We start from the raw sequence: 23,035 nt of genomic DNA, 5'->3' as shown, positions 1-23,035 counted from the left end.
GCTTGATATTTTTGTTTGTTTGGAAAAAACGAAGCAACATGCATTTAAGATCCTCCCCTGCCTTTTCCTGGCTCATTTCTTGTTGTTCCTGATGGATGCTCAGTGCCCCATAGCTTGTTTATCCCTTCACCCAAGGCAGCGTTATCAAATGTTACCAACACTGCTCTGCAAAAAGCACCTGTCAAAGATACAGCTAATCCACTAGCCTGAGGGGCCGCAGTCGGTAAAGCCCCAGGGCTTATAATCATGGGGGTAAGAGCAACAAAGCTGCCCAGGGTCTCACCGGGCAGCTTGCCATCCCCGGGGACAAGAAGTGCTATGCTAAGACTCCACAGAGTGTCACCCTTGAAGCCCTTGTCAGTGTCTGTCTAGGTGGTGGCTGGGGTGCTGGCAGCGATGCTGTCCACAAGTCCAAGACCAGTGAAGTCCCTGTGGTGGGCGAGTCTCAGGGGAGAAGAAGATGCCCTGGAAAGCAAGCCCTGGCCCAGGCAGGCACACTGCAGGCTCCCAGGGGAGGCGCCCAGGAGGGAGGGCCCAGCCAGGGACTCTCACTTACCAAGGATGGTGAAGATGACTCTGAACCCGGGATGCTCCTCATCCTGCTGTGCTCGGGACCCCACCAGCCAGCGAATTCCATGGCAACTGACCACAGGGCCTGATAGCAATCAGGGAGCCAACCTCCGTGATCGGTTCCACCACCTGCTTTTCTAAATAAAGTTTTATTGGCACTCAACCCCTTTCCTGGGCCTGTTGTCCGGCTGCTCTCACATGGCCACTGGGGCTGGGCTGAGCCTAGCCTCTGGGACAGAAATCCCTAGGCCTGCAAAGCCATTAGACCCTGCCCAGGGGGTGGCCCTATACGTGAAACTTTACAGGAAATGGAGTCCGGTGCTCAGGAAATGGAGCCCGGTGCTCAGGTTCCGACAGTAACCCCTTTCCCAAGCAGTTGGGTCATTTCTGGAGCATTGTCTGGGCCGGAAAGCCTATGTGTTGGGGAAGTTTTTGTTAGACCATTGCTGACGCCTCTCTTGAATTAAAAAGCTGATTTCCAAACCAGGAAATGGGCCCCTTCCTGCTCTCCCAGGCTCGCCAGGAGGGACCCCAGAGGATGCTTCTGGCCTCATTGCTTCCTCCCATTGAATTCCAGGCTCTGGGCCCTGCAGACTGAGGAAGTGGTGGCGATAAAAAAAAGAAAAAGAATGATTGTCCTGTGCTGTCAGTTGTGACACCTAGTGACCCTGCGGGACAGACAGACTGGGTAGACCTGCCCCAGAGGGCTTCTGTTGTCTGTACAGAAGCAGACTGACAGCTCTTTTCTAGTGGGAGATGCTGAGTAGGTCCGAGCCCCCAACCTTTCTGAGAGCAGTCAAGCCCTTAATCACGACACCAGCAAAACAAACAAACAGGAAAGCAAAAGACAAAGAAACTCCCATGCGGTCATTTCCCACTCCCAGGGATCCCAGAAGGCAGAGCAGACCTGCCCCAGGGCTGCAGTCTGCAGAAGCCGGTGGCCATTTTCTGTGCAGCAGCTGGTGTGGTCAGTCCATGACCTTTCTGTTCGCAGCTGTGCGCGCTTCCCTGCTGCACGCCAGGGCTCCTTAACAACAGCCCACGTGACTTGTTAGGTGCCCTCAACTCAGCTCCTGCCCATTGGCACTCCACGTCCAACCAACCAACCAAACCAACCAACCAACCAACCAACCAAGAAAGAAACACTGCCTGGTCCTGCTCCATCGTCACCGTGTTTCTGTTTGAACCCATTGTTCAGCCGCTAAGTCAGTCATCGTCTTCCTCTTTATCCGCCCCCCCCCCTCTATTTTACCAAGTGTCACGTCCTTTTCCAGGCCTTTCCGATAACCATCCAAAGTCAACACTCCAAAAAGCCCTGCCATGCAGCCGATCCTGACTCACAGCTACCCCATAGGACAGGGTAGAACTGCCCGTGTGGGTTTCCAAGACTACAGCTCCTTATGGGAATAGAAAGCACCCCTGTTTGTCCCTCAGAGGGGCTGGTGGTTGAACTGCTGACCTTGTGGTTAGCAGTCCAACTCGTGACCACTACGCTACCTGGGCTGCTGTAGCTTGGGTCAGCCGCCTTTCTTCCTCGAAGCGCCATCTTTACTCTGCAGCACTTCAAAGGCGTCTTGTGAGGCCATGTGATGGGAAACCCGGGAATGGGGTGTTGGGCTATTGACCATGAGATCAGCAGCAGTTTGAACCCGCCGCTCCTCAGCAGAAAGAGGAGGTTTTCTACTGTAAAGAGCTACAGTCTCGGGGGTGGGGGGTTGTCCGTTCTACCCGAGTCGTTTGGTGTCTTCACATACCGCTCCCTCGAGCATTGATTGTGGATACAAGTGAAATGAAATCCCTGGCAACTCCACTCTTGTTCCTTCATCCGGATGTCGTGCACTTGTGAGAGACAGCGGACTCCCGGCAGCTGTCGCCCGGGCTGTGTGCTGAGAGCCAGTGTCCCTCCAACAGGCAGGGACAGCTGTAGCACCCAGGACGGCATCTTCCCAAATGGGCGTGGGAGCCGTTAATGGCGCTGGGGCAAGCCGCTTAACTTTCCCGTGCCTCCATCTCCTCATTTGTAAAATGGAGATAATCGCATATCTATTTCCTGGCCGCTGGAGCCAATTACGAAATTCCCGCGCAATTTGCAAGCTAGTTGTTAGACACAGCTGCTGGTGAAGACGCCCGGGCTTCGCCGCTCAACTCGTTAACGTCAAAGACGAAGGAAGGCCAGCTATGCTCCAAGCTGACCATTCATTTCCTAACGATCTCTCTACAGTGGACTTTTTGTTTGGCACTCGGGGTGGGTGGGTCTGTTTGCCGCTGTGGTGTCTGTGCGGTAGAGAGACTACAACATGGCGCGCAGCTCTGGCTTTCTGGTCACCTCTGGGTTTAAGGACATTGGGCAGCAGCAGTGGGTGCCCTTGTTAGCTGCTGTCGAGTTGGCACCTGGCCCCGCGCCATCATCTCAGCCAGTGGTCCCTGCTCGAGCCCCTGGTTTTAACCACCATGTGTGCTGCTCCTTTCAAGTCAGAGGCCTGGGCGGGGGTGGGGGGTGTCTCCTCATGGGGTGACTGATGGATGAGCTTTTTATTGGCTACTTTTTGGAAGGAGCTGCTCTGCCGAAACCTTTCTACCCTGGGTGACCCTGGTGAGGCTTGAAATGTCGTTGTTGGCTTCCAGCATCGCAAGCCACCCGCCAGCCACTTCAGTGCCACATACTGCCCTCCGTGGTGGGAATTCACTCGTGTTGTTGGAAATTGGCCCTGGTGGCAAATGCCACAGATCAGGGCCTCTCCCTACCCCGACACCCCTAACTCCCACTCTGAATCCCCAAACCAGACCCGTGGCTGTCGAGTTGCTTCCTGCTCGGGGAATCAGCTGCGTGTGCGTGTGCGTGTGCGTGTGTGCATCTAACTGTGGTCCCTGGGGAAGACTCCTTGGCAGGCATTTTTACGAGAGCCAGTTACCAGGCCTTTCTTTCACGGTGCCTCTGGATGAGGTAGTGCCGCCCGCCTGTAGGTTAGCATTCCTGCCTGAAACATTGGCATCCCCTCGGGGACCGGCCTATGGGAGCAGGCGTTGATGGTGGGTGGGGCATCAGTGGGTTAAGCATGGCTGGGCATGGCTGCGGCTGTGTGTATTTTGCTAGGTGTCCATGGTTCTTTGAGATCTGTCTTACAGCCAGGAGACGGACGGAGCCGCTGACCAGCCCTGTTTTTTTTTCCTCTCTCTCTCCCTGCCAGTGTGTCCTCCCATCTGCAAGTCGTACGGCTGCACGGACGAAGGCCTCTGCTGCCACAGCCAGTGCCTGGGCAACTGCTCCGAGCCCGACGACCCTACCAAGTGTGTGGCCTGCCGCAACTTCTACTTGGACGGGAGGTGCGTGGAGACCTGCCCGGCCCCGTACTACCACTTCCAGGACTGGCGCTGCGTGAACTTCAGCTTCTGCCAGGACCTGCACAACCAGTGCAAGAACTCTCACAGGCAGAACTGCCACCTGTACGCCATCCACGGCAACAAGTGCGTCCCTGAGTGCCCCTCGGGCTACACCATGAACTCCAGCAAGTGAGTCGGGGTATTCGGGGATGGGAGGGGGGCCTGTGGGCTGGAGGGGTGCTGAGGGAATGAGCTGAGCATGAGGGGGGCTGTTGCAGGGAGGCTTGGGTCCCTTAGTGCCAGCTGCCAGCGAGGGGGCCCCAACTCCCTGCAGGTCCTGGCTGGGTCCCATCGTAGGATGACTTTCACTCTCCGAGTTCTCAGGCGTTCACTGCCGGGCCTTTCTTGCGAGTGGCCTCTCGGTGGAATCGAACCGGCGCCAGCTTTTGGGGCAGTAGCCGAGCGAGGGAGTCACAGCTGCTTCCTTTAGGCTCCCAGGCTTCAGCTCTTTGTCTGAAGAGTCAACAAGGAAGTCTTTCAGGCTAGTGGGAGGTGGTGTCAGGTCCCACAGCCTCTGCCTAGACCACTCAGCTCTGCCCTCGTGACACAAAGAGAGCCACCCCAGTGCCGGGCCACTGCTGACTCTGAGCGGCTCTCCAGGGCAAGCATGGTCCAGCTGCCCTGTGGGTTTCCCAAGACGTAAACCTTTGTGGGAGCAGACAGCCTCCCGCCACCTGCTCCCCAGGAGCCCCTCCTCCAGCAGGAGAGGGGAGTCAGTATGGAGACAACCAGTCCCGTGGTCGGTGACAGGCGGAACCCAGACAAAATCATAAGCAGGCACAGGGGTGTCCTGGGGGGGGGCTGCGTTTGTCTTTGGGGGTCAGTCAGGCAAGTCAAACAAAACTCAGAGCCACAGAGTCGAGGCTGACTTACAGCCACCCTGGAGGAGAGGCTCGAACTGCTCTGGGTGCATCCGAGACTGCTGCTGTCGACAGGCGTAGAAGCCGCCTCTTCCAGTAACATGACAGGAGCCTCCGATTCTGCAGGGACGTGGCCTTGTCTAGTTGGGGAGAGATTCTTCCCTGGGGTGGTTTGCACCCGCAGCACACAGGGATACAATACCCTCCCAAAAAGAACATCCCAGCTGAGCATGTTTTTGGTGCTGGGTGTCTAAGTGTGAGAACTCTTTTCTGAGCCCAGAGACTAAGGCTCTAAGTCCTGTCACCTGGGGCCCTCCACAGGGGTCGTCTGTCAGGCCCGGTGGGGGGTCTCAGATGGGTACCACTCTGTGCCCACCCTGAGCCCCATGGGTGTGCTCTCTCTTTAGCCTCTTGTGCACCCCCTGCTTGGGCCCCTGCCCCAAGGTCTGCCACCTCCTGGAGGGCGAGAAGACCATCGACTCAGTGACGTCAGCCCAGGAGCTCCGAGGCTGCACTGTGGTCAACGGCAGTCTGGTCGTCAACATCCGAGGAGGCAGTGAGTCTCCTGGCGAAGGGTTGGGGTGGGGGCGGGGGTGGGGTGGTGGTGGTGGTAAGACAGGGTGAGAGGGAGACTGCTGTACCGAGACCCCCTCTGATGGGTGGGCCCCAGATCGCCTCCGCAGACACTGCTGAGTCCTTCCCGACATTCGGTGGCCCTAGGTGTGCAGACGAAAGCTGCCCCATCAGGTTGCCAGGCCTTTCCTCTGAGCCCCCCAAGAAGCCTTAGCAGCTCGGTCAGTGATAGAGCACGGAACCATGTGCAGCCCACAGAGACCCTGATGCGCCCTCTCTGAGTGGTCTTCACAGCCTCCGTCCCTGGTCCCCGTGGGCTGGGCTCCAGCGGGGGGTGCCTTCCAGTCTAGAAATCAGCAGTGGAGTCCTGACCCCTACCCTTCTTCCAGAGGGACTGCTTGGCCAGGTGTGCCTTCGCTCTCTTGTTTTTGGGGGGGCTTGGGGGGTTGAGATCCAAATGTATAAGACAGATACTTGCCAGCTCACTGCTTGGCACACAGGGTTCAGTCATCATGGACAGCCTCAGCCTCAGGCCTTCAAGGCCCACCCCGAGTGTGGCCGGAGCAGAAATGCGATTGTTGTTAGTTCTGACCCATAGTGACCTTATGCACAATGGAAGGAAGCACTGCCCAGTCCTGTGCTGTCCCCAGAATCTCTCCTGCACCTGAGGCCCATTCTGACAGCCATGGGGTCAGGCCGTCTCTGTTTTGCCCCTGTACTTTACCAAACATCACGCCCTTCTCCAGAGACTAGTCCATACTGACATGTCCAAAGTATGGAAGCTGGAGTCTCGCCATCCTTGCCTCTAAGGAGCATCCTGGCTTCCGATACAGATTGGTCTGCCCTTTTAGCAGTGAGTGGTACTCTGAGTCTTCTTCTCCAGCACCACCGTTCAAGCACATCAATTCCTCTTCTGTCTGCCTTATTCAGTGTCCGACTTTCAAACGCATACGAGGCGAATGAAAAATGCCACGGCTAGGGAAGTCTTGTGAAGCAGATCTACCCACTGCAATGCGTCTTTCGATCCCTTGACTGCTGCTTCCACCGGACCATGGGACTACTTCCCGAGAAACTCACTGCTGGTCTCTTCTTTCCTTAGACAACCTGGCAGCCGAGCTGGAGGCCAACCTGGGGCTCATTGAGGAGATCTCAGGCTATCTCAAGATCCGCCGCTCCTACGCGCTGGTGTCTCTCGCTTTCTTCCGGAAGTTACGTCTGATTCGAGGAGAGACCCTGGAAGTCGGGTATGGTTACCCGTGCACCAGTAATGGATTTTGTGGATTCAAAACATTTAGGGGCATTGGTGCCTCTGGGGGCAGTCGGGGGTCCAATGGAAGAATTCTCGCCTTCCCCTGGGAAACCTATATTTGATTCCCGGCCCGCGCACCTCACTGACACGGCACCACCTGCCAGCCGTGCTGCTAAACAGTGTCCAGACTTAGGTGGAATAGGAAGAAAGACCTGGCAGTTTTCTCCCCAAACTCAGCCCATGACAGCCCCATAGATCACCATGAGCCATGTGGAGGATCAGGCGGATGGCGGCCAGCGGCAACAGCGGGTTCTGAGCAGTCCCATGTCATACGCTCTGGGGCCACTTGTGGCTGTTGACTCAGGCCCAGCAGGTCGAGACATTTCCCCTTCTCACATCCTTTGCCTGCCCAGTGGCCGTTAGAGATGCCACGGGGCCACGTCTGACCTCTTCTGGGTTCACAAGGCGGGAGACTCAGACTCAACACCAGCCGGGCCCACAGCCAAGTCCTGTGAGGCAGAGGTCAACCATGCCTCCACCCTCTACCCTCCAATGCCGACACCCAACTACCCCTCCCAGGGCACACTCGGCTTCTCTGCTGGGTTCATTCACCACAGAGGTCATACAGAATGTACAAGATGATTATAAGATTTAATAGGGATGTGAACTGGTTATGATTTAGCTGCATACAGTTCTTTGGTAAGGGCACCCTCTACTTAGCCATGGCCAAAGGCAGGCCTCTTTCTGGTCACATGGACCCTTGACCTCTGTCCTCCTCAGGCAGTGAAATAGAGCACGTTTAGCATTGCCAATACATGCTCATGAGGCATGCTACTCCTCCATAGGTTTCAGCTCCAAGGCACTGGGTTCTAGCTCTAGCTCTGGGTTACTAAGTCTAACTCCCCCAACTAAGTGCCTGGAGGCACCCCACTCTGCAAGCAAGTCTCCCGCCCTAAGGGATTCAATTTTGGAAACCACTGCTCTGTCTTGTACTCTGACTCTTGGTTCTGCCACTGCTGCTCCTCTGTTACACTTGAATCTCGCGGTATAAAGGACACGCTCCACTCCTAACTCTTCTCTTTTGATGGTAGGGAGATTCACCCCACCCCCTTCCTGCTTTGGAGATGGCTCATTTTAAACTCAACGGGATGGCAAAACTAACCAGTCTCCTCCATATTAGAGTTCCCTATTCTATATTCACATGGTCCCACCAAGTCAAAGACTATGGCTTCAAGAAACAAAACATAACAAACCAAAACTCACCTGCCTCACAGTGACCCAAGAGTAGAACTGTCCTTGTGGGTTTCCAAGACTGTAACTCTTTACATGAATAGAAAGTCTTACCTTTTACTCCCATGGAGTGGCTGGTTGCTTTGAACTGCTGACTGATAGATAGCCCACGATGTCACCAGGGATCAAGGCTAAGGTTGGAAGAGCCACAATTCACAATTCATTGTATCACAGGGGCCCATTAATCACTGGTAAGAACAGGCCTAGCTGCGGTAGACCCATCCATATCTCCCTCTGAGTTGGGTCACACATCCTCAGTCTAGCATGCAATAGTCTCCATGGATGGGTCAATGGCCACGTTGCTGGCCTTGTTTCCTGTGCCCTTGGGCCGGTGCAGGCTTCTCTGGTTTTCCCTGGTGGGCCCACGTTGCACTCAGCTGCTTCTACGTCTGCGATCCTCTCCCTTTGCAGAATCTGTATCTCCACCCTTTATCATCTTAGGCCTCCACCCTTTATCATCTTACACCTTCCCGGTCGTAAAGCCTGCCCTCTCCCCATTCAAACATTTGCTTCTCAAATCTGTCTCAACGCAAGTGCTAAGGACTGGGGTGACGCCGACCTTTCGCAGCATCGTGGAGGTGGCGCACTGAGCCTCCGAGGACTCAGTGTGTGTGTCTGTGTGTCTCCATAGCAACTACTCCTTCTACGCCTTGGACAACCAGAACCTGAGGCAGCTGTGGGACTGGAGCAAACACAACCTCACCATCACCCGCGGGAAACTCTTCTTCCACTACAACCCCAAACTCTGCTTGTCGGAGATTCACAAGATGGAAGAGGTGTCGGGAACTAAGGGGCGCCAGGAGCGGAATGATATTGCCCTGAAGACCAACGGGGATCAGGCATCCTGTAAGTGGTGCTATCCTGCTGTCTGCATCCCACCGACCAGATAACGGGGCCGTCCACTCCGTGCTGCTCCCTTCCCAAGAAGGTGTATCTGCCCCATAGTGAGCTCAGACAACACGTCTAGGGAAGACTCTCTGAAGTAACTGAGGGCAGGCATGGAACATCTGGTCTCTGAGGCTATTGCACTGAGGGTGGTACCTGATTCTTGGAAGATGCCAGTTAAGTGTTTCATGATTGGGTGGATGACGGTGGGTAGGCGAACGACAGCTGAGATAGTGCTACACCTGAGGGTCCCAAGATGAGTACAAAGGACTGTATCCGCCTGGGCCTTCTGGGAATCAGATTCCAGGGTGGAATCAGAAGTGCCAACAAAGTACTGGCATTGGTGTCTGTCGAGTACGAAATGTGGGGAAGGCGGGACAATCGTTTCCCTTGAAAATTACAATCGTGGCTGGCCAGTGGTCCTCTAACATTGGGATGGACCAGCTATAATTCAGTCGGACACCCTGTGAGCTAATTTGCTTGCACCAGGGGCCTGGGTACCTGGCCAGTCCTTGTGTCTGAGCCCCCACCTCCCCCCATTCACACTCAAGGTCCAGAGATGCCGACACAGGGAGAAGCTAGGGAATTGTCAAGAGTGTCTCCTCCCTCCTCCTAGCAATGACCTCTTTGGGCCTAAAGCAAAGTACTTTGATACTTACACAGAAGTTTTTCAGTGTGTGTATTTTTTCCTTCTTGCTCTTCTAGGTGAAAATGAATTACTCACATTTTCTTTCATCCGCACGTCTCCTGACAAGATCTTGCTTAAATGGAAGCCGTACTGGCCCCCGGACTTCAGAGACCTTCTGGGCTTCATGCTGTTCTACAAGGAGGCGTAAGTACAAGCTGCAGGTGCTGAGAAGAGGGGGAGGCCAGCTAGCCTGTGTCTGTTGTGTGTGAGCTGAGGGTCTCTTCTGGGTAGCCTCTCAAGTGTCCCTAGCTCTCCTGGCTCATGCCGTCACCATCTGACGGCATGTGGCATCCGCAGGGTGCCTTGTGGCCAAAAGCCAGACATGGAAGTAGATACGTCTCTTGCAAATCCGGACTGCTGTGCCCCCTGTGTAGCAGTCCCAGGCTTTCTCAGCCAAGGAGCTCCGTGTGCCTAGTTGGTTTGAGGACTGGGCTGGATGGTTGAAGGAAGATGATAAGTACTATAGGAGCTGGTGTTGGTGGATCAATGATAGAATGCTCCCCTCCATGGGCGGAGAGCCGAGCTCAACTCCCGGCCAGTGTCCCTCTTGAGCAGTGACCACCCATCTGTCCATGGAGGCATGTGTGTTACTAGGAGGCCGGACAGGTTTCAGCAGAACTCCCAGGTTAACCCAGACTAGGAAGAAAGGCCTGGTGATTGCCTGTGGAACATCAGCCCATGAAAGCCTGCCGGTATACAGCAGTCTGCTCTACAGTGGATTGCGCCTGGGTTGTCGTGCCTGGGGGTTGACTTGATGGCCCCAGCAACAGTGGTCCTTAAGATCATATTAGTAATAGCCATAGTCACGCCATCCCTCAGGACCCAGGCTGTGGCCAGCTGTGTGCTGAGAAACCACGTTTTCTGTGGCATCAGTCACTCACGAGGTCATTGCTCTATTATGGTGGCTGGGAAATTGAGACTGAGGGGGCGGTTGGGGTGGGGGTGGTTGGGGTGGCGGGTAGTTGCCACTTTCCCATTGGCTACTCCTCTTTGGGGTCCTACGGTGCCATCGGTTGGACAGGTGACCACCTGACTCATCTTGAAACCCAACCCAAACAACAGTTTAGCTCACTGGTCAAGAATGTAGTCATTGTACGCTTCCAAGATCACATGCGTCAAGCGTTGGGCTGCTAATGGAATGGTGGGTGGTTCAGTCCCACCAGCAGCTGCTCAGGAGCAAAAAGAGGCCACCTGCTCCTATAAAGATCGACCGTATGTTCTCTGGAACGGGCTGATGGCAGTGGGTTTGTGTGACGGGGGCTCAGATTGGCAGTGGCCTCTTGACAGGCTAGATAGGACGCTTAGTGGGCAGCGAGTTCGTGCTCCTGCCGGAGGGATGACTTGGGGGCGGGGGCGGGGGAGCGGGAGCGGCCGAATGACTGGCAGAATGGAATCCGTGTCCCTAAATTGTACTAGCAGAAATTGTCCAATGGTGGGCAAGGGGGCTTCAGAAAGGCCTGTTCTCTTTTCATCCCGTCTTTCCACCAACTTTGTGAACCCGTGCTGGTTCCGCTGTGCGGACTCTCAGCAGCAGCAGCAGCAGCAGCAGCAGCGCGCAAATAGATACCTTGCTGTTGTAAGAACAAACAAGGGTGGGCAGGCAGGCAAAACAGCCCAGTGCAGCTGATGTAACGCCCTCCCCCCTGTTTCCTCCCGGAAGCCCCTATCAGAATGTGACAGAGTTTGACGGGCAGGACGCATGTGGCTCTAACAGCTGGACAGTGGTGGACATCGACCCGCCCCCGAGGTCCAACGACCCCAAGATGCAGAGCCAACCTGGGTGGCTGATGCGGGGTCTCAAGCCTTGGACCCAGTACGCCATCTTCGTCAAGTCCTTGGTCACCTTTTCTGACGAGCGCCGGACCTACGGGGCCAAGAGTGACATCATCTATGTCCAGACAGACGCCACCAGTAAGTGCTGAGAATGTGAACTTGACCCCGGGTCAGACATCTTGCCGGTTAACCAGCCCATGGGGCAATGTCTTGAATTGACTTGACAGCTGTGGGCCGGGTGGGGTCTGGGCACTGAGTAACTCGGGAGCCTGGTGGCACCATGGTTAAAGCACTCGGCGCTCCAGGACAGGTTGGTGGTGTAAGCTCGCCGCTTGTTCCTGAGGAGCGAGACCTGGCCGCTGGCTGCTGTGCAGATTGACGGCCTGTGAAGGCCGACGGGCCAGTTTGGAATGACTACCTCAACAGCAGTGTCCAGACCAGAGTTTCCATCCAGCCGTGTGCAGACCCCAGACCCCTGCGTTAGTGGCCTTTGATCTCAGAGTCAAAAACCGGAGTTCGATTCTCTCACGTGACTACATTCCCAGTGTGTCAGATGGTGCAAACCAGTGGTTCTCAACCTTCCTAACGCTGTGACCCTTTAATACAGTTCCTCACGTGGCGACCCATAGGTGGGTGAATCTGCACGTGGGTGGACCTGCCTGGAGACGGATAGAGGAGCGGTGTCTCGGTTCCTGAGACCATTGGAAATAGGGTCTGAGGCGACCCCTGAGAAAGGGTCCTTCGACCCCCAAAGGGTTTGAGAACCGCTGGTGTAAACCCTAAATACTCAGCTGCCACCGAGTGTATTCCGGTGCACCAGGACCCCGCCCAGGGGTTGAACTGCTCCTGTGGGTTTCCCAGTTACCCTGTCTCTCCTGACAGGAGTAGAAAGCCTCTCTTGCTCCCGAGGAGCAGCTGGTGATTTAAAACAGCTGACCTTGTGGTTAGCAGCCAACGTGTCACCCATCCCCCCCCCTGGACTCCGGGGCACCCTCGGCTCCCCACTCAGGGTGTGGATTTCAATGTGGGCAGCATCCTAGGACGTTAGGGGGTCAGATGATTGCTGGACAGCAGAGCCTGTTGAGGGTTAAAAATAACCCAGAGGCTCCCAAGTTTGGACATAAGATTAATACTGAGTAGCTATTCTACGGGCATGTATATGGGAGACCCATTTGATTCCAGAAAAAGCCAATGACTCAGAGAAGCTAGGTACAATAAAGCTTACCAGGAGAAGGAAACATGCATGCATGCACGCACGCACGCATGCCACTCTCTATGACAGAGTAGAATTGCCCATAGGGTTTCCGAGGCTGTAAATCCTAATGAAAGCAGACTGCCTCATCTTTCTCTCATGGGTCCACTGGTGGTTTCAAACCACCGGCTTTTTGGTGGGCAGCCCCGTGCGTCACCCATGTCCAACTCTGCCTCGGGGCTTCTTCGTAGAAGAAGAGCCGGAGAAATAAAGATCCCCTGTTGGCCTTGGCGAATCTCAACATGATTGATTGAGCCCTGCCTCCCCCCTCATTGACTGAGCTCAGCTGCCAGCAGGCCAGTTCAGACCCGGCTTGCTCGAAGTGTGACTCTCACCCACCTTCGAGGGGTCTGGTGGCACAGCGGGTGGAGTGCTGGGCTACTCACCACAAACGAGGCTGGTGGTTGGAAGCCGTCCATGGGGGACGATGGCGGCAGCCTGGGAACCACGATGGGGACGTTCTCCTCCACCCTGCAGGGGCAACGAGTGGGAAGCAAACCCAGGGCGGTGGGCCTGGTGCCCCGGTGGCCTGCCTGCAGCCATGAGCATTTTGAGATTTCTGTCAGGAGGCAATAGCTAGACCGCTCTGCAGGGACACGATTAGTGCGTGCTGCTTTGAGCAGCTTCCAGCAGGCGTTGTGGTTCGGGTCAGAGAACCCTGCAGAGACCACCCTCTGGTTCCCTCAGCGTGGGCACCCACCCACCCCACCACCTGTCCTCGCCTCACCTCCTCACTGCGGACCTGTTTCCTTTCTCCTTCCAGATCCTTCTGTCCCCCAGGATCCTATCTCGGTCTCCAATTCCTCATCCCAGATTCTCCTGAAGTGGAAGCCGCCCTCGGACCCCAATGGCAACATCACGCACTACCTGGTGTTCTGGGAGAAGCAGGTGGAAGACAGTGAGCTGTATGACCTGGATTATTGCCTCAAAGGTGAGTGCAGGGGTGCCCCCCGCCCCCATAGGTGGTTCACCCCAGGAAGGGCTTCTCCCAGCCTGTTTCCCGGTGTGTGTACACAGCCGCCCACACTCCTGGAAACACGCATGTTTTCCTTGCTTTGCCCCACCACGTGGACGTGGGCGTGGCCGGGTTGACCACGCAGGCCGCACACAGGTGTGCTGAGAACTCACTGACAAAGCCAGGGGCGGGCCTGGGCTCCACTTGGAGCTTCTCAAAACTTAAAGACCTGCTGCCACTGAGTCACAACCAACAAGTAGGGCCAAGGGGAACTTCCCCTGTGGGTTCCCTGGCTGTAAATCTTGGCAGGGTGCTGTGTTCCAGGGGTGTGCACTACGTAGGGGTTGGGCCTGGGGCTCCCCAGCCGAAGGGGAGCCCCCTTTGGCTGGGGTGCGGCATGTGTGCTGGACTCCAACCACGGTTCTGTGTGCAGGGCTGAAGCTGTCTTCCCGAGCCTGGTCCCCGCCGTCGGAGACGGAGGGCGCTCAGAAGCCCAACCAGAGCGACTACGAGGAGGCGGCCGGCCAGTGCTGCTCCTGCCCCAAGACAGACTCCCAGATCATGAAGGAACTCGAGGAGTCGTCCTTCCGAAAGACCTTCGAGGACTACCTGCACAACGTGGTCTTCGTACCCAGGTCTGCCTCTCGTGGGGTCACCGCGCGGGGGTGCGGGGTGCCTGCAGGGCACGGGGGAAGCCTCTTCATCTACTCATGACCCGGAGTGTGAGCCTCTCCCAGCCTTTGGGACCATTGCTCGCAGGTCTGCCTGAGCTCAAAGGAACTTGGGCAGCCAGGGGAGGGAGGCCAGCCCTGGTAGACCCTTGCCTGCCCGCCACCTGGTGATGATAAATAACCCAGTCCACAGCACCCCTGTCCCTTGTGGGGTGTCCACGGCACCCTCAGGAGCATAGATTGGGTGCCCTCCAACATGTGACGGGACGGGTTCCCATCCTGGCAGAGTTTGCAGGCAGGGTTCTCGCTTATTAATCGGACACTGTGCCAGCTGCCCCGAGCTGCCCACCTCTGCTGCCACTGAGTGGTGGGGGACAAAACCCCAACACGTCACCCAGTCCCATTGAACCTCAGCTTCCCTTCCCTGCTCAGGCCAGAGAGCCCAGCTGCCAGCTCAGTTCCCTTCTCAGCCCCACTCATGACTGCGTCAGCAGGCACAGGCCCCCTCCATTCCCACTTGTCTGGGTCCAACTTGCCCCAGCTGAGGACCACTGAGTTAAGTAAGGTGGGAGTGAATCAAGCGCTTCCAAGCACGATAGGACAGGCTTGCCCTCAGTCACCAGGAAGCGCTAGCGGCTAACCATCTCTGTTGTATGAGTTAATCAATCTTTACGGTAACCCACCCGTGGAAGCTGTTGGGTGTCTGAAACCTATTTTTATGAGTTGGTTGACTTCGTGCCTCAGCAAATGGCCGGCGTGGTTGTGGCTAGTGCTGTTGTAATAGAAATGTAGTATCTCACAGTTGTTTGTTGCTAGGTGTTGTTGAATCGGTGCTGTCTGTGTATAACAGGACGAAACCCCCCCACCCAGCCACCCACCCACGCTCCTTTGTCCCCTCACAATTGCAGTTCTGCTTGAGCCCATTGTTCAGAGGCTGGAAGTCGGAACCCAGGGCACAGGCTCTCCTAGGGAGGCTTTCTGTCTCTCTCTCTTGGCGCTGAGGCCTAGTCCTGGTCACTTCAGTTTCTGCTTCCTGGTTCTGTGGGTGTCTCCATGTGGCCTGGAATCTAACCCCATCTGTTGAATATCTCTTTATATCTCAAAAGAGATGACTCAAGATACCTCTGGCGCTAATCTTGCCTCACTCACGTAGCAAAGATTTCTACCTGGAATTGTCCCTGCAGGCATGGAGGTTAGGGCAGTCAACACCTACAGGGTGGGGAGAGGGCCTTCAGTCAGAAACGGAAAATAGAATTTGTTCTTGAATTTTTAAAAGTCCATTCGTATTTGGGGCTGGGAGGGGGGGTGTGTGGTGGCACAATCCAGTTCATAGCTACAGTTTTGCCCCTTCCTACCTCGGCTGGAATCTTAAGAGGTGATGACAGCTTGGAAGTTGGATTCCAACCCAAAGCGTCTAGGAAGAAAGACCTGGCAAGCTGCTTCCCCCAAATCCACTCTCGAAACCCCCCTGGGCCACAGTTCTAGTGCCACGCACATTGGGTGCCGTGGCTTGGAGTCAACATCAAGACAAGTGGCTTTTCCAGATGTCAGTTACCATTGGCTCTTTCCCAAGAGCATCAACCCCTCCCCTCAAAGAAAATGCCCAAATCTTTCTTTGAATGCCCACCTCTTCCAATGATACTTCTCTCTGGAATCACCCATGTGGAACCTGCTGCTTGTTTCTTTCTTGCATTCTTCCTGCCCCCCACCCACACCCCCGTGACCCTGGGTCCAAAGAGTGCCCAGTGGCTCAGCCCAGGCATGGAGGCTGGTAATGACTTTCAGGTAAAAACCCAAATGATCCCTGACTGGGAGGTTCCAGTGGGTGGAACCCTTAGCAGGCTGGCCCTTGGGGAAGTGGACTGGGCATCTTCTCTGTTGGAGTGGATTCATCATACACCCCCCCCCCCCAAGTGGTGTCCTGGGGACCGTGGCCCAAGGCTACAGGATCAGAGACAAGAGATTCTGCAGGTGTTCTCTCCACCCTCAAAGCTATTGGTCTTGCCTTCAAAGAAAAAACTCTTCCAGGCTCTGTCACTGACAACCCTCGTTGTGACTGGCCTGGGACACATCCGTCCAAGGTCATCGGGCCAGGAGCGGGGCTTGTTGTATACCTGGAACATCGCAATGGCTGATGGAGCTGCGCTGCACACGCTCCCTCTAGCTTCTTCACCCCGAGAGGGGCTCTGGGCACAAGTCCAGGGAATAATCTCAACTCACATCGAAAGACAATTCACTGCCACTGAGTTGGTTCCGACTCCTGGTGGCCCGATAAGACAGAGTAGAACCGTCCCTTTGACTGTCCATCTTCACAGAACAGAAAACCTCATCTTCCTCCGAAGATCAGGTTCAAACTACTGACTTGTAGTTAGCAGTCCGTGTCATCCCTGTGCCCTCGGCTGCTCAACTCACTCACTCTTCTTTAAAAATGGAACCCATGAAACACCAGCACCTCCCAGATAGACCACATGTGTCCCCTCTCCCACCCCTGCCCCCACTCTGTCCACTCACTCACTCACTCAAGTTTCACTGACACCGAGGAGTCAGGGTGTGCCTGCCCCAGCAGATTAGACTACAGTGGGAAGGACTGATAGGGAAGCAGAGCCTTTTCTTCCCGAGTGACAAGTACAGGCACGCCGAGCAGCTGCATTCCATGCAGGAGGGTCAGGAAGCGTCCTTGAATGTTGTCTCATGAAGAATGAAGAAAGGGGTGTTGGTGCACACGGGAGGAGGGAGCGGCATTCCAAGCAGTGAGAACAGGGGTCAAGGCGGAGGTGGGTCTACTTGCAGGCTTCTGGGATGGCTGGCTTGGGGGAAGGGGGTGGAGGTGAAAGGCAGGTTGGGGCCCAGAGAGGACATCTCTCGAAACGCAAAATGACTTTCACATTGGTGTGCAAGATCTTCTAGTGGCCACTCACTCGCTCTGAATGTCATCTGCAGTAAGACTCCCCCTTGTCAACAGAGACCCTCTAGGACCGGGTAGACCTGCCCCGTAGGCAGGTTTCCGAGGCTCTGTGTCTTGATGAGCATCAGACCATCACATCTTCCTCTTGAGAAGCGGCTGGTGGGTTTGAATTGTCGGTGTGTCCCAACTGTGCCACCAGGACAGAGTAGAACTGTCCCGTAGGATTTCCAAGGGTGCACTCTTCATGGAAGCAGAGCTGCTGGTGGGCCTGAACCACTAACCTTTCAGGAAAGCTGCTGAGCTCCTGCCTCCTGAGCCACCAGGGCCCCTGGGAATAAGGAAAGACCTAGGCATTTGCGGCTTTGGGGAAGACCCGCGTTTCTCGCCCCCAGCACCTTGGGCACTTGTTTTGTTGGGTGGGGGTGGCAGGGGGCTGTCTGGTGCCCTGTAGGGTGTTCGCAGCAGTGTGCCCCACTTCCTGGAAGTGATACCAACACCCTGGCACTGCACTTGGCCAGGGGTCCTTGGCTGGGAGCCACATTCCAATAAAACACTGTAGGCAGGAGTAGAGAAGTCCCTGGGAGTTAGCTGGTGAACCAGCTTAGATCCGGCTGAAAGGGTGGGGGTTCGAGTCCACCCCGGGGCACTTGGGAGAAAGGCCTGGAGACTTGCTTCTGAACCATTGGCCACCGCGGGTGCCCTGAGCAGGGGTCAGCTAGGAGGCGGCGGCGTTTGGCTTCTGCAGGGGAGGGATGGGTCCCTTGCGTACTTTGTCGTGGGCGTCCGTGGGCTGCCATCACCACGCCAGGGTCTTCTGGGTGTAATCTCCTTGGCGTGTGCACATTTGTAGATACAAGTGCTGTGTTTCCTGGTGACTCTGATAACACTTTCTCCGTCACGGGTGGTAATCCAGGCACCGCTGTCTTGGCCACTTCTGGGGTGCCGGTTGGTGCCTGTGTAGCAATGGTCTGACTCCCGCGGATATGGGGAACCTGTCTTCTTCCCATCTAAAATGGCCTTTTGGCTTTTCATTGCCAAAAGACTACCAAGAAGAATTGTAGTGAGCCCCCTCAGTGCAAGGATAAGTGTCAGCGTGGGTTTTGTCTCCCCCCCCAGCCCCCCGCCCGAGATAATAGTGTCACTGAGTTGATTCCGACTCAGTGTGGCCTGTGGGACAGAGGCGCCCCGGAATCTTCGCCAGAGCAGACGGCCAGCCAGGCCTCTGCCTCACAGAGCTGCTAGCAGCAGAGTCTGACGGCAGCCTCGCCATTAGCAGCCGAGCCCCACTCAGTAAAAAACCTAAACCCGAGTTTCAGCAATTTGAACGGGAAATCCTGCTTTCCGATGATTCAAAGTCATTTGCTTACGTAGCTGGTGGGTCAAAGTGGACGTGGCAGCGGCCCTAGAAGTCTGCTTGGAAGGAAGGAAATGAGACTGTGGTGTTACCTCGTAGTTTCCGGGCTGTATGGTCAAAGTAGGGCTGTGACCAAAATAACTAGGCTTACCTGGTCTGACAAGTTAAAGGCATACAAATGTCAAGACCTGATGTATCAGGAAGAAGTTCACTCGCGGCTAAGCCTGTGATAACCAGGGAAGGGATACTGGTGGCACAGTGGTTAAGCACTTGGCCGCTCACCGGAAGACCAGTGGTGCCTAGCAAAGCCCTGCTTTGTCGCACGGAGCCACACCGAGTCAAGATGCACTCCGTGGCTCCGGGCAACAGCCTGGGGACCGCTGGGTAGTTTTCATGCTGTCTTACGTAAGTTCACCGTTTGTGATCACGCGCCTTGGAAATAGCAGCGACAGAGAGCCTTAGGTTGTTGTAATCGGAGGGTGGGGGTAGGGGACACCAATAAACAGAAAGAAGATGGCCTAAAGCTAGGGCTTGAGGAAAGTTTTAAAGTGTTGAAATCTCTGGACAGCCAGGGGCTGGTAAGTTTGAAACTGTCAGACAGGAAAATTTAGCTTGTCTAGACCGATTCAGGAAGCAGCAGAGAATAAAGTAGTCTAGTAACCTTGGAAAAGAAGACTGAAAAATAGGTGTCAGTTAATTTCCTCCCAAAAGGCACCGGGCCCAGAGAGTTTTACAGATGAGTTCTTTCAGACTCTGAAAGGCCAACTGTTTCTTTAAATAAAAAAATCTGCTCCAAAGCATAGAGGTCTATGCAAATCTCCGCAGTTCATTTTATGAAACTAGTATAACACCACTCACGGTACCTGCCAAAGATACTTCACTGGAAGGAAAACCACAGCCAAGCTAATAATTGACTTTAGATCCAAATCTCCTAACTCAAATACTCCACTGGAAATATCATTTATCTCAGAAATGGTTGAAGATCAGAAGATCTGATACTATAACTATTTCATCATGTGTTTGGAACACCCCCCCCCAAACCTCATTCATGAGCATTAATCGCCAATTCCTAATTTCAAAAGGGAGAAATCAGAGAGGCCTCGTATCATAGAATCCAACACACATCGTTTATGCGCTATCGACTGAAAGGCTGGCAGTTCAAACTCAGCTTCTGATCGCTGATCGCGGCCTTGAAAACCATATGAAGCACACGTGTGTGGCCGTGAGTCGGAACAGACTTGACGGCAACTAACAGCACGCTAAGCCAGCATCCTTCTTCAAACCATCCCTCTTCAGAAAGAGCTGGCCCACTCTCCTGAAGGGCTGCAGGGCCGGCGGCGTGTTGTTGTTCGCACGTGGGCTCACTGCGGTGAGTCGGAGCGGACTCCGTGGCACCTAAGAAGAACCAGTGAACATGTCTCTCGGTGCCTCGCCGATGCACGAAGAGGCCAAATGAACCGGAATGCGTGGTGGGAAGGAAAGGCCACGAGGGTTGCTGATGCTCTGGCCTGCAGGCTGGCCGCCTGTTTTTTGTAAGGCAAGGTGGCGGTGCAGGCATACCCACCTTATTCACCTGTTACCTGCGGCTGCTCTTGAGTTGCAATGGCAGAGGCAGCCAGTGTGGCAGAGACCAAATGGTGACCGTTGACCCTTCCCAGGGGAAGCTTTGTGTAGCCATCCCCTTTGCAGGGGAGGCCTCGAAAAACCAGAGGAAATCAACCATGCTGCCCTTAATAAGAGTTTGGGCAAGGAGATAGAAATCATTCCTAAAGCGATATAAGTAACGCGAGTGACAGGCATGTTCGCAGTAACTAGGGCACGACGAGGCTAGTTGAGGAGACTTCATCTCACGTTCTGTGGACATGCTGTTAGGAGCCCCGAGTCCCTGGAGAAGGACATCATACTCATGGAGGGGCCGTGTAAAAGAGGAAGGCCCTGAACGAGATGTTCCCACACAGTGACTGCCGCAAAGACCTCAGGGACATTTTTGTGTAGTGGGAACAGGACTGGGTGGTGGTTTGCTTTGTTGTACAGCGGGCCGCAGTGAGTCAGCGCTGGTACAGTCGGCACCTAACAACCACCAAGCAGGAAGTCAGGGGAAATGCCATTCATACTAGCCCTGCTTAGAATTATTCTCTGTAGGGGTTTTTCTTTTCTTAATTTTCAAAAACGTACCGCTATAGAAACTTCTATAAATAAATGTGAACGGCGGCATCAGATGGGTTGAAGAGAACTCATGGGCCAAAGCCAGCAGGGCTGGATGGCACAGCGCAACAGAGAAAGGATTCGTGTTGTCAGCCGTCCTGTGAGGCAAGCCTGCTCTGCCCTGCAGCCTGGTTGCTATGAGGTGGAACTAACTCGACAGCACGCAGCAACAACAGCCTAGCATTCGGCCAAACAGCTGGGCACCACTGTGAGGCCAGGTTGACAGGCAGCCGTACCCATCACCACTTGGAATATGGAAAGCACTAGAGGTTGGTGGAGAAAATTGGCCAAGGGCAGGGAGGGACGCTTTCCCGGAGAAGGAGAAACTGTACAGGGCCGAGGAATGGAAGTTGAGTGGAACACAGGAACACCCAAGCAGCGGCCATCAGTGTTTGTTTCGCGGGTTGACAATCCGGCCGTCTTCTGTGAAGCTTTCAGCTTGGCTGGGGTTCACCCCGAGCTGCTGTTTTCAGGTGACGAGGTAGCCAGACACATTAAGAAGCGTAAAAGGTTTCATATCCCCTTTGGCTTGGTGGTTTCTCTTCTAGGAATCTACTTTCAGGAACTAAGAAAACAATTAAGTCTCTGGGTGGTACAGCCAGCAAAGTGCTGGCCCACTCACTGAAGAGTGGACCATGTCGACACAGCCCAGGAGGAGGAGAGAGCAGACAGCCGACTCTGGAAAGGTTAAGGCCACTGGAATCCCCACGGAACGCAGTTCCATTCGGCACTCTTGGGGTCACCATCAGCAAGAATTGGCTCCGAGGCAACCTTTTTAAAAAAGACCGTCTCATACTTAAAAAGTCAAGCTCACTGCCATCCAGGCAGTTCCCACTCATAGCAACCTTCTAGAACAGGGTAAAACTAACACCTCTGGGCCTCCTGGGACATTCTTTACGAGTAGAAAGTGCCCTCATTCTCCCACCTCCTGGATGGTGCTTTCCAACTTCTGACCTGGTGGTGAACAGCCTTCTGTGTAACCACTGTGTGCCCAGGGCTCCCTGAGACAGTAGTGTGGCAGTGATTATGACAGTCAAATAGGCTCTGGTGGCACGGTGCTTGCATGCTGCTCTGCCAGCTGCACGGGGGCAGTTTGAAACCACCAGTTGCCCTGAGGGAGAAAGATGAGGCTTTCTACTTAGCTACTGTCTTGGGAACCCACAGGGGCAGTACTATCTTGTTCTGTAGGGTCTCTATGAGTCAGACTTTGTCTAACAGCAAAACAGAAGTTGGGAATGTTTTTATACTGGAAAATAAGATGGTTCTGAAAATTATGGTTAAAAAAAGAAAATTACGGTGAATGGGCTTAGATGGGATATTTACAGCCATTCAGTGTTTTCTAGGTTGCCCCCTCCTCCTCCCGGAGCATGTGCTATTTACATAACGAGGGGGGGGGGAAACCCGTAACATTGATGAAACAAAACCCCAAACAAACATGCACTTAAGTCCTGTCCTGCTTAAAGCATGTTGTAAGGGAAAGATGTAATGCCATTGGGAGAATGCTTTCCAATGTAGGAAGGGATCGGGGGAAGGGGAAGATCAGGAAACAAATTTTATTTTATATATTTTTATATATAATATATACTAAATATATATGTATATATATTATATATATTTAAATCCCACAGGAAACCAAGGCGAGTAGAATTACTGATAGTTTAAATTTTCTTTATATACTGAAAACATTTTTGTATTTTAAAATCATTAGGCGATCACCATTTATTTCCTCATACGTTAAAACCGGAGAGAGTTGGAACTCGGCGTGACCGCCGAGTTTTTTTTTTTTTTTCTCGGGGTCTCGCCAGTTGTCCGCGTTGGACAGGGTGCGGTCACTGCATTCCTATGGCTTGCGCTAATGGAAAATAGTTGTGTTCTCTTTCTGGGACAGGTTTCCGCCTTACCCGAGCCGCTGCCTATCTTTTTTTACCCCCTCTGTCCTGTGTGGGGAAAAAAAATACACCGCAAAAATCTTATCGCCGCAACCATTTCATGCACACAGGCACGCCGTGTCCAAACACCATCGCTGCTGCTGCTGCTGCGTTCCCGAACTTGTGTGTGTGGCGTCGCCCGGACCCGGCCCGCCCCAGGGGCCCCCTGGCCGGCGCTCTGCCCGTGGTTCGCCCTTCGGGACACTGGGGACACATGCACGGGGCGCCGCACGTCCAGTGACCCTTTGTGCGCGCGCGGCTTCCTTGCACCCCAGGGCTGAGCCACGCTGCGGGGTGCGCCCGCCGCCATTCCTGGGCTCCCGGGGTGGGGGCTGCCCGCCGGGGCGCCACTTCTCGAGCTGCCCCTCCGTGGTCGGAGTAGTAAGATTCCTTTACCAAGAATAGAAGTGTGATCGCGGCGCTCTTGCAGATGGCCCCGTTAGTCATCGGGTGGCGGTGACGTGTCCCTCCCATTTGGAAGATGACGTTAGTTGGC

General features: G+C 54.6%; 1 protein-coding gene across 1 annotated transcript in view; it reads left to right on the top strand.

Moving 5' to 3' along the window:
- INSR (insulin receptor) overlaps positions 1 to 23,035 on the top strand; it is a 130,197-nt gene that overhangs the window by 80,661 nt on the left and 26,501 nt on the right. The window contains exons 3-10 of the mRNA XM_075545778.1: positions 3,759 to 4,080; positions 5,219 to 5,367; positions 6,484 to 6,628; positions 8,555 to 8,769; positions 9,514 to 9,640; positions 11,157 to 11,407; positions 13,285 to 13,452; positions 13,910 to 14,111. Coding sequence (XP_075401893.1) covers positions 3,759 to 4,080; positions 5,219 to 5,367; positions 6,484 to 6,628; positions 8,555 to 8,769; positions 9,514 to 9,640; positions 11,157 to 11,407; positions 13,285 to 13,452; positions 13,910 to 14,111 — 1,579 coding nt within the window. The remainder of the gene's footprint in view (positions 1 to 3,758; positions 4,081 to 5,218; positions 5,368 to 6,483; positions 6,629 to 8,554; positions 8,770 to 9,513; positions 9,641 to 11,156; positions 11,408 to 13,284; positions 13,453 to 13,909; positions 14,112 to 23,035) is intronic.

Source organism: Tenrec ecaudatus, chromosome 1 (assembly GCF_050624435.1).
Source record: "Tenrec ecaudatus isolate mTenEca1 chromosome 1, mTenEca1.hap1, whole genome shotgun sequence".
Classification (NCBI taxonomy): Eukaryota; Metazoa; Chordata; class Mammalia; order Afrosoricida; family Tenrecidae; genus Tenrec; species Tenrec ecaudatus.
This window is presented reverse-complemented; position numbering and strand designations above follow the sequence as displayed.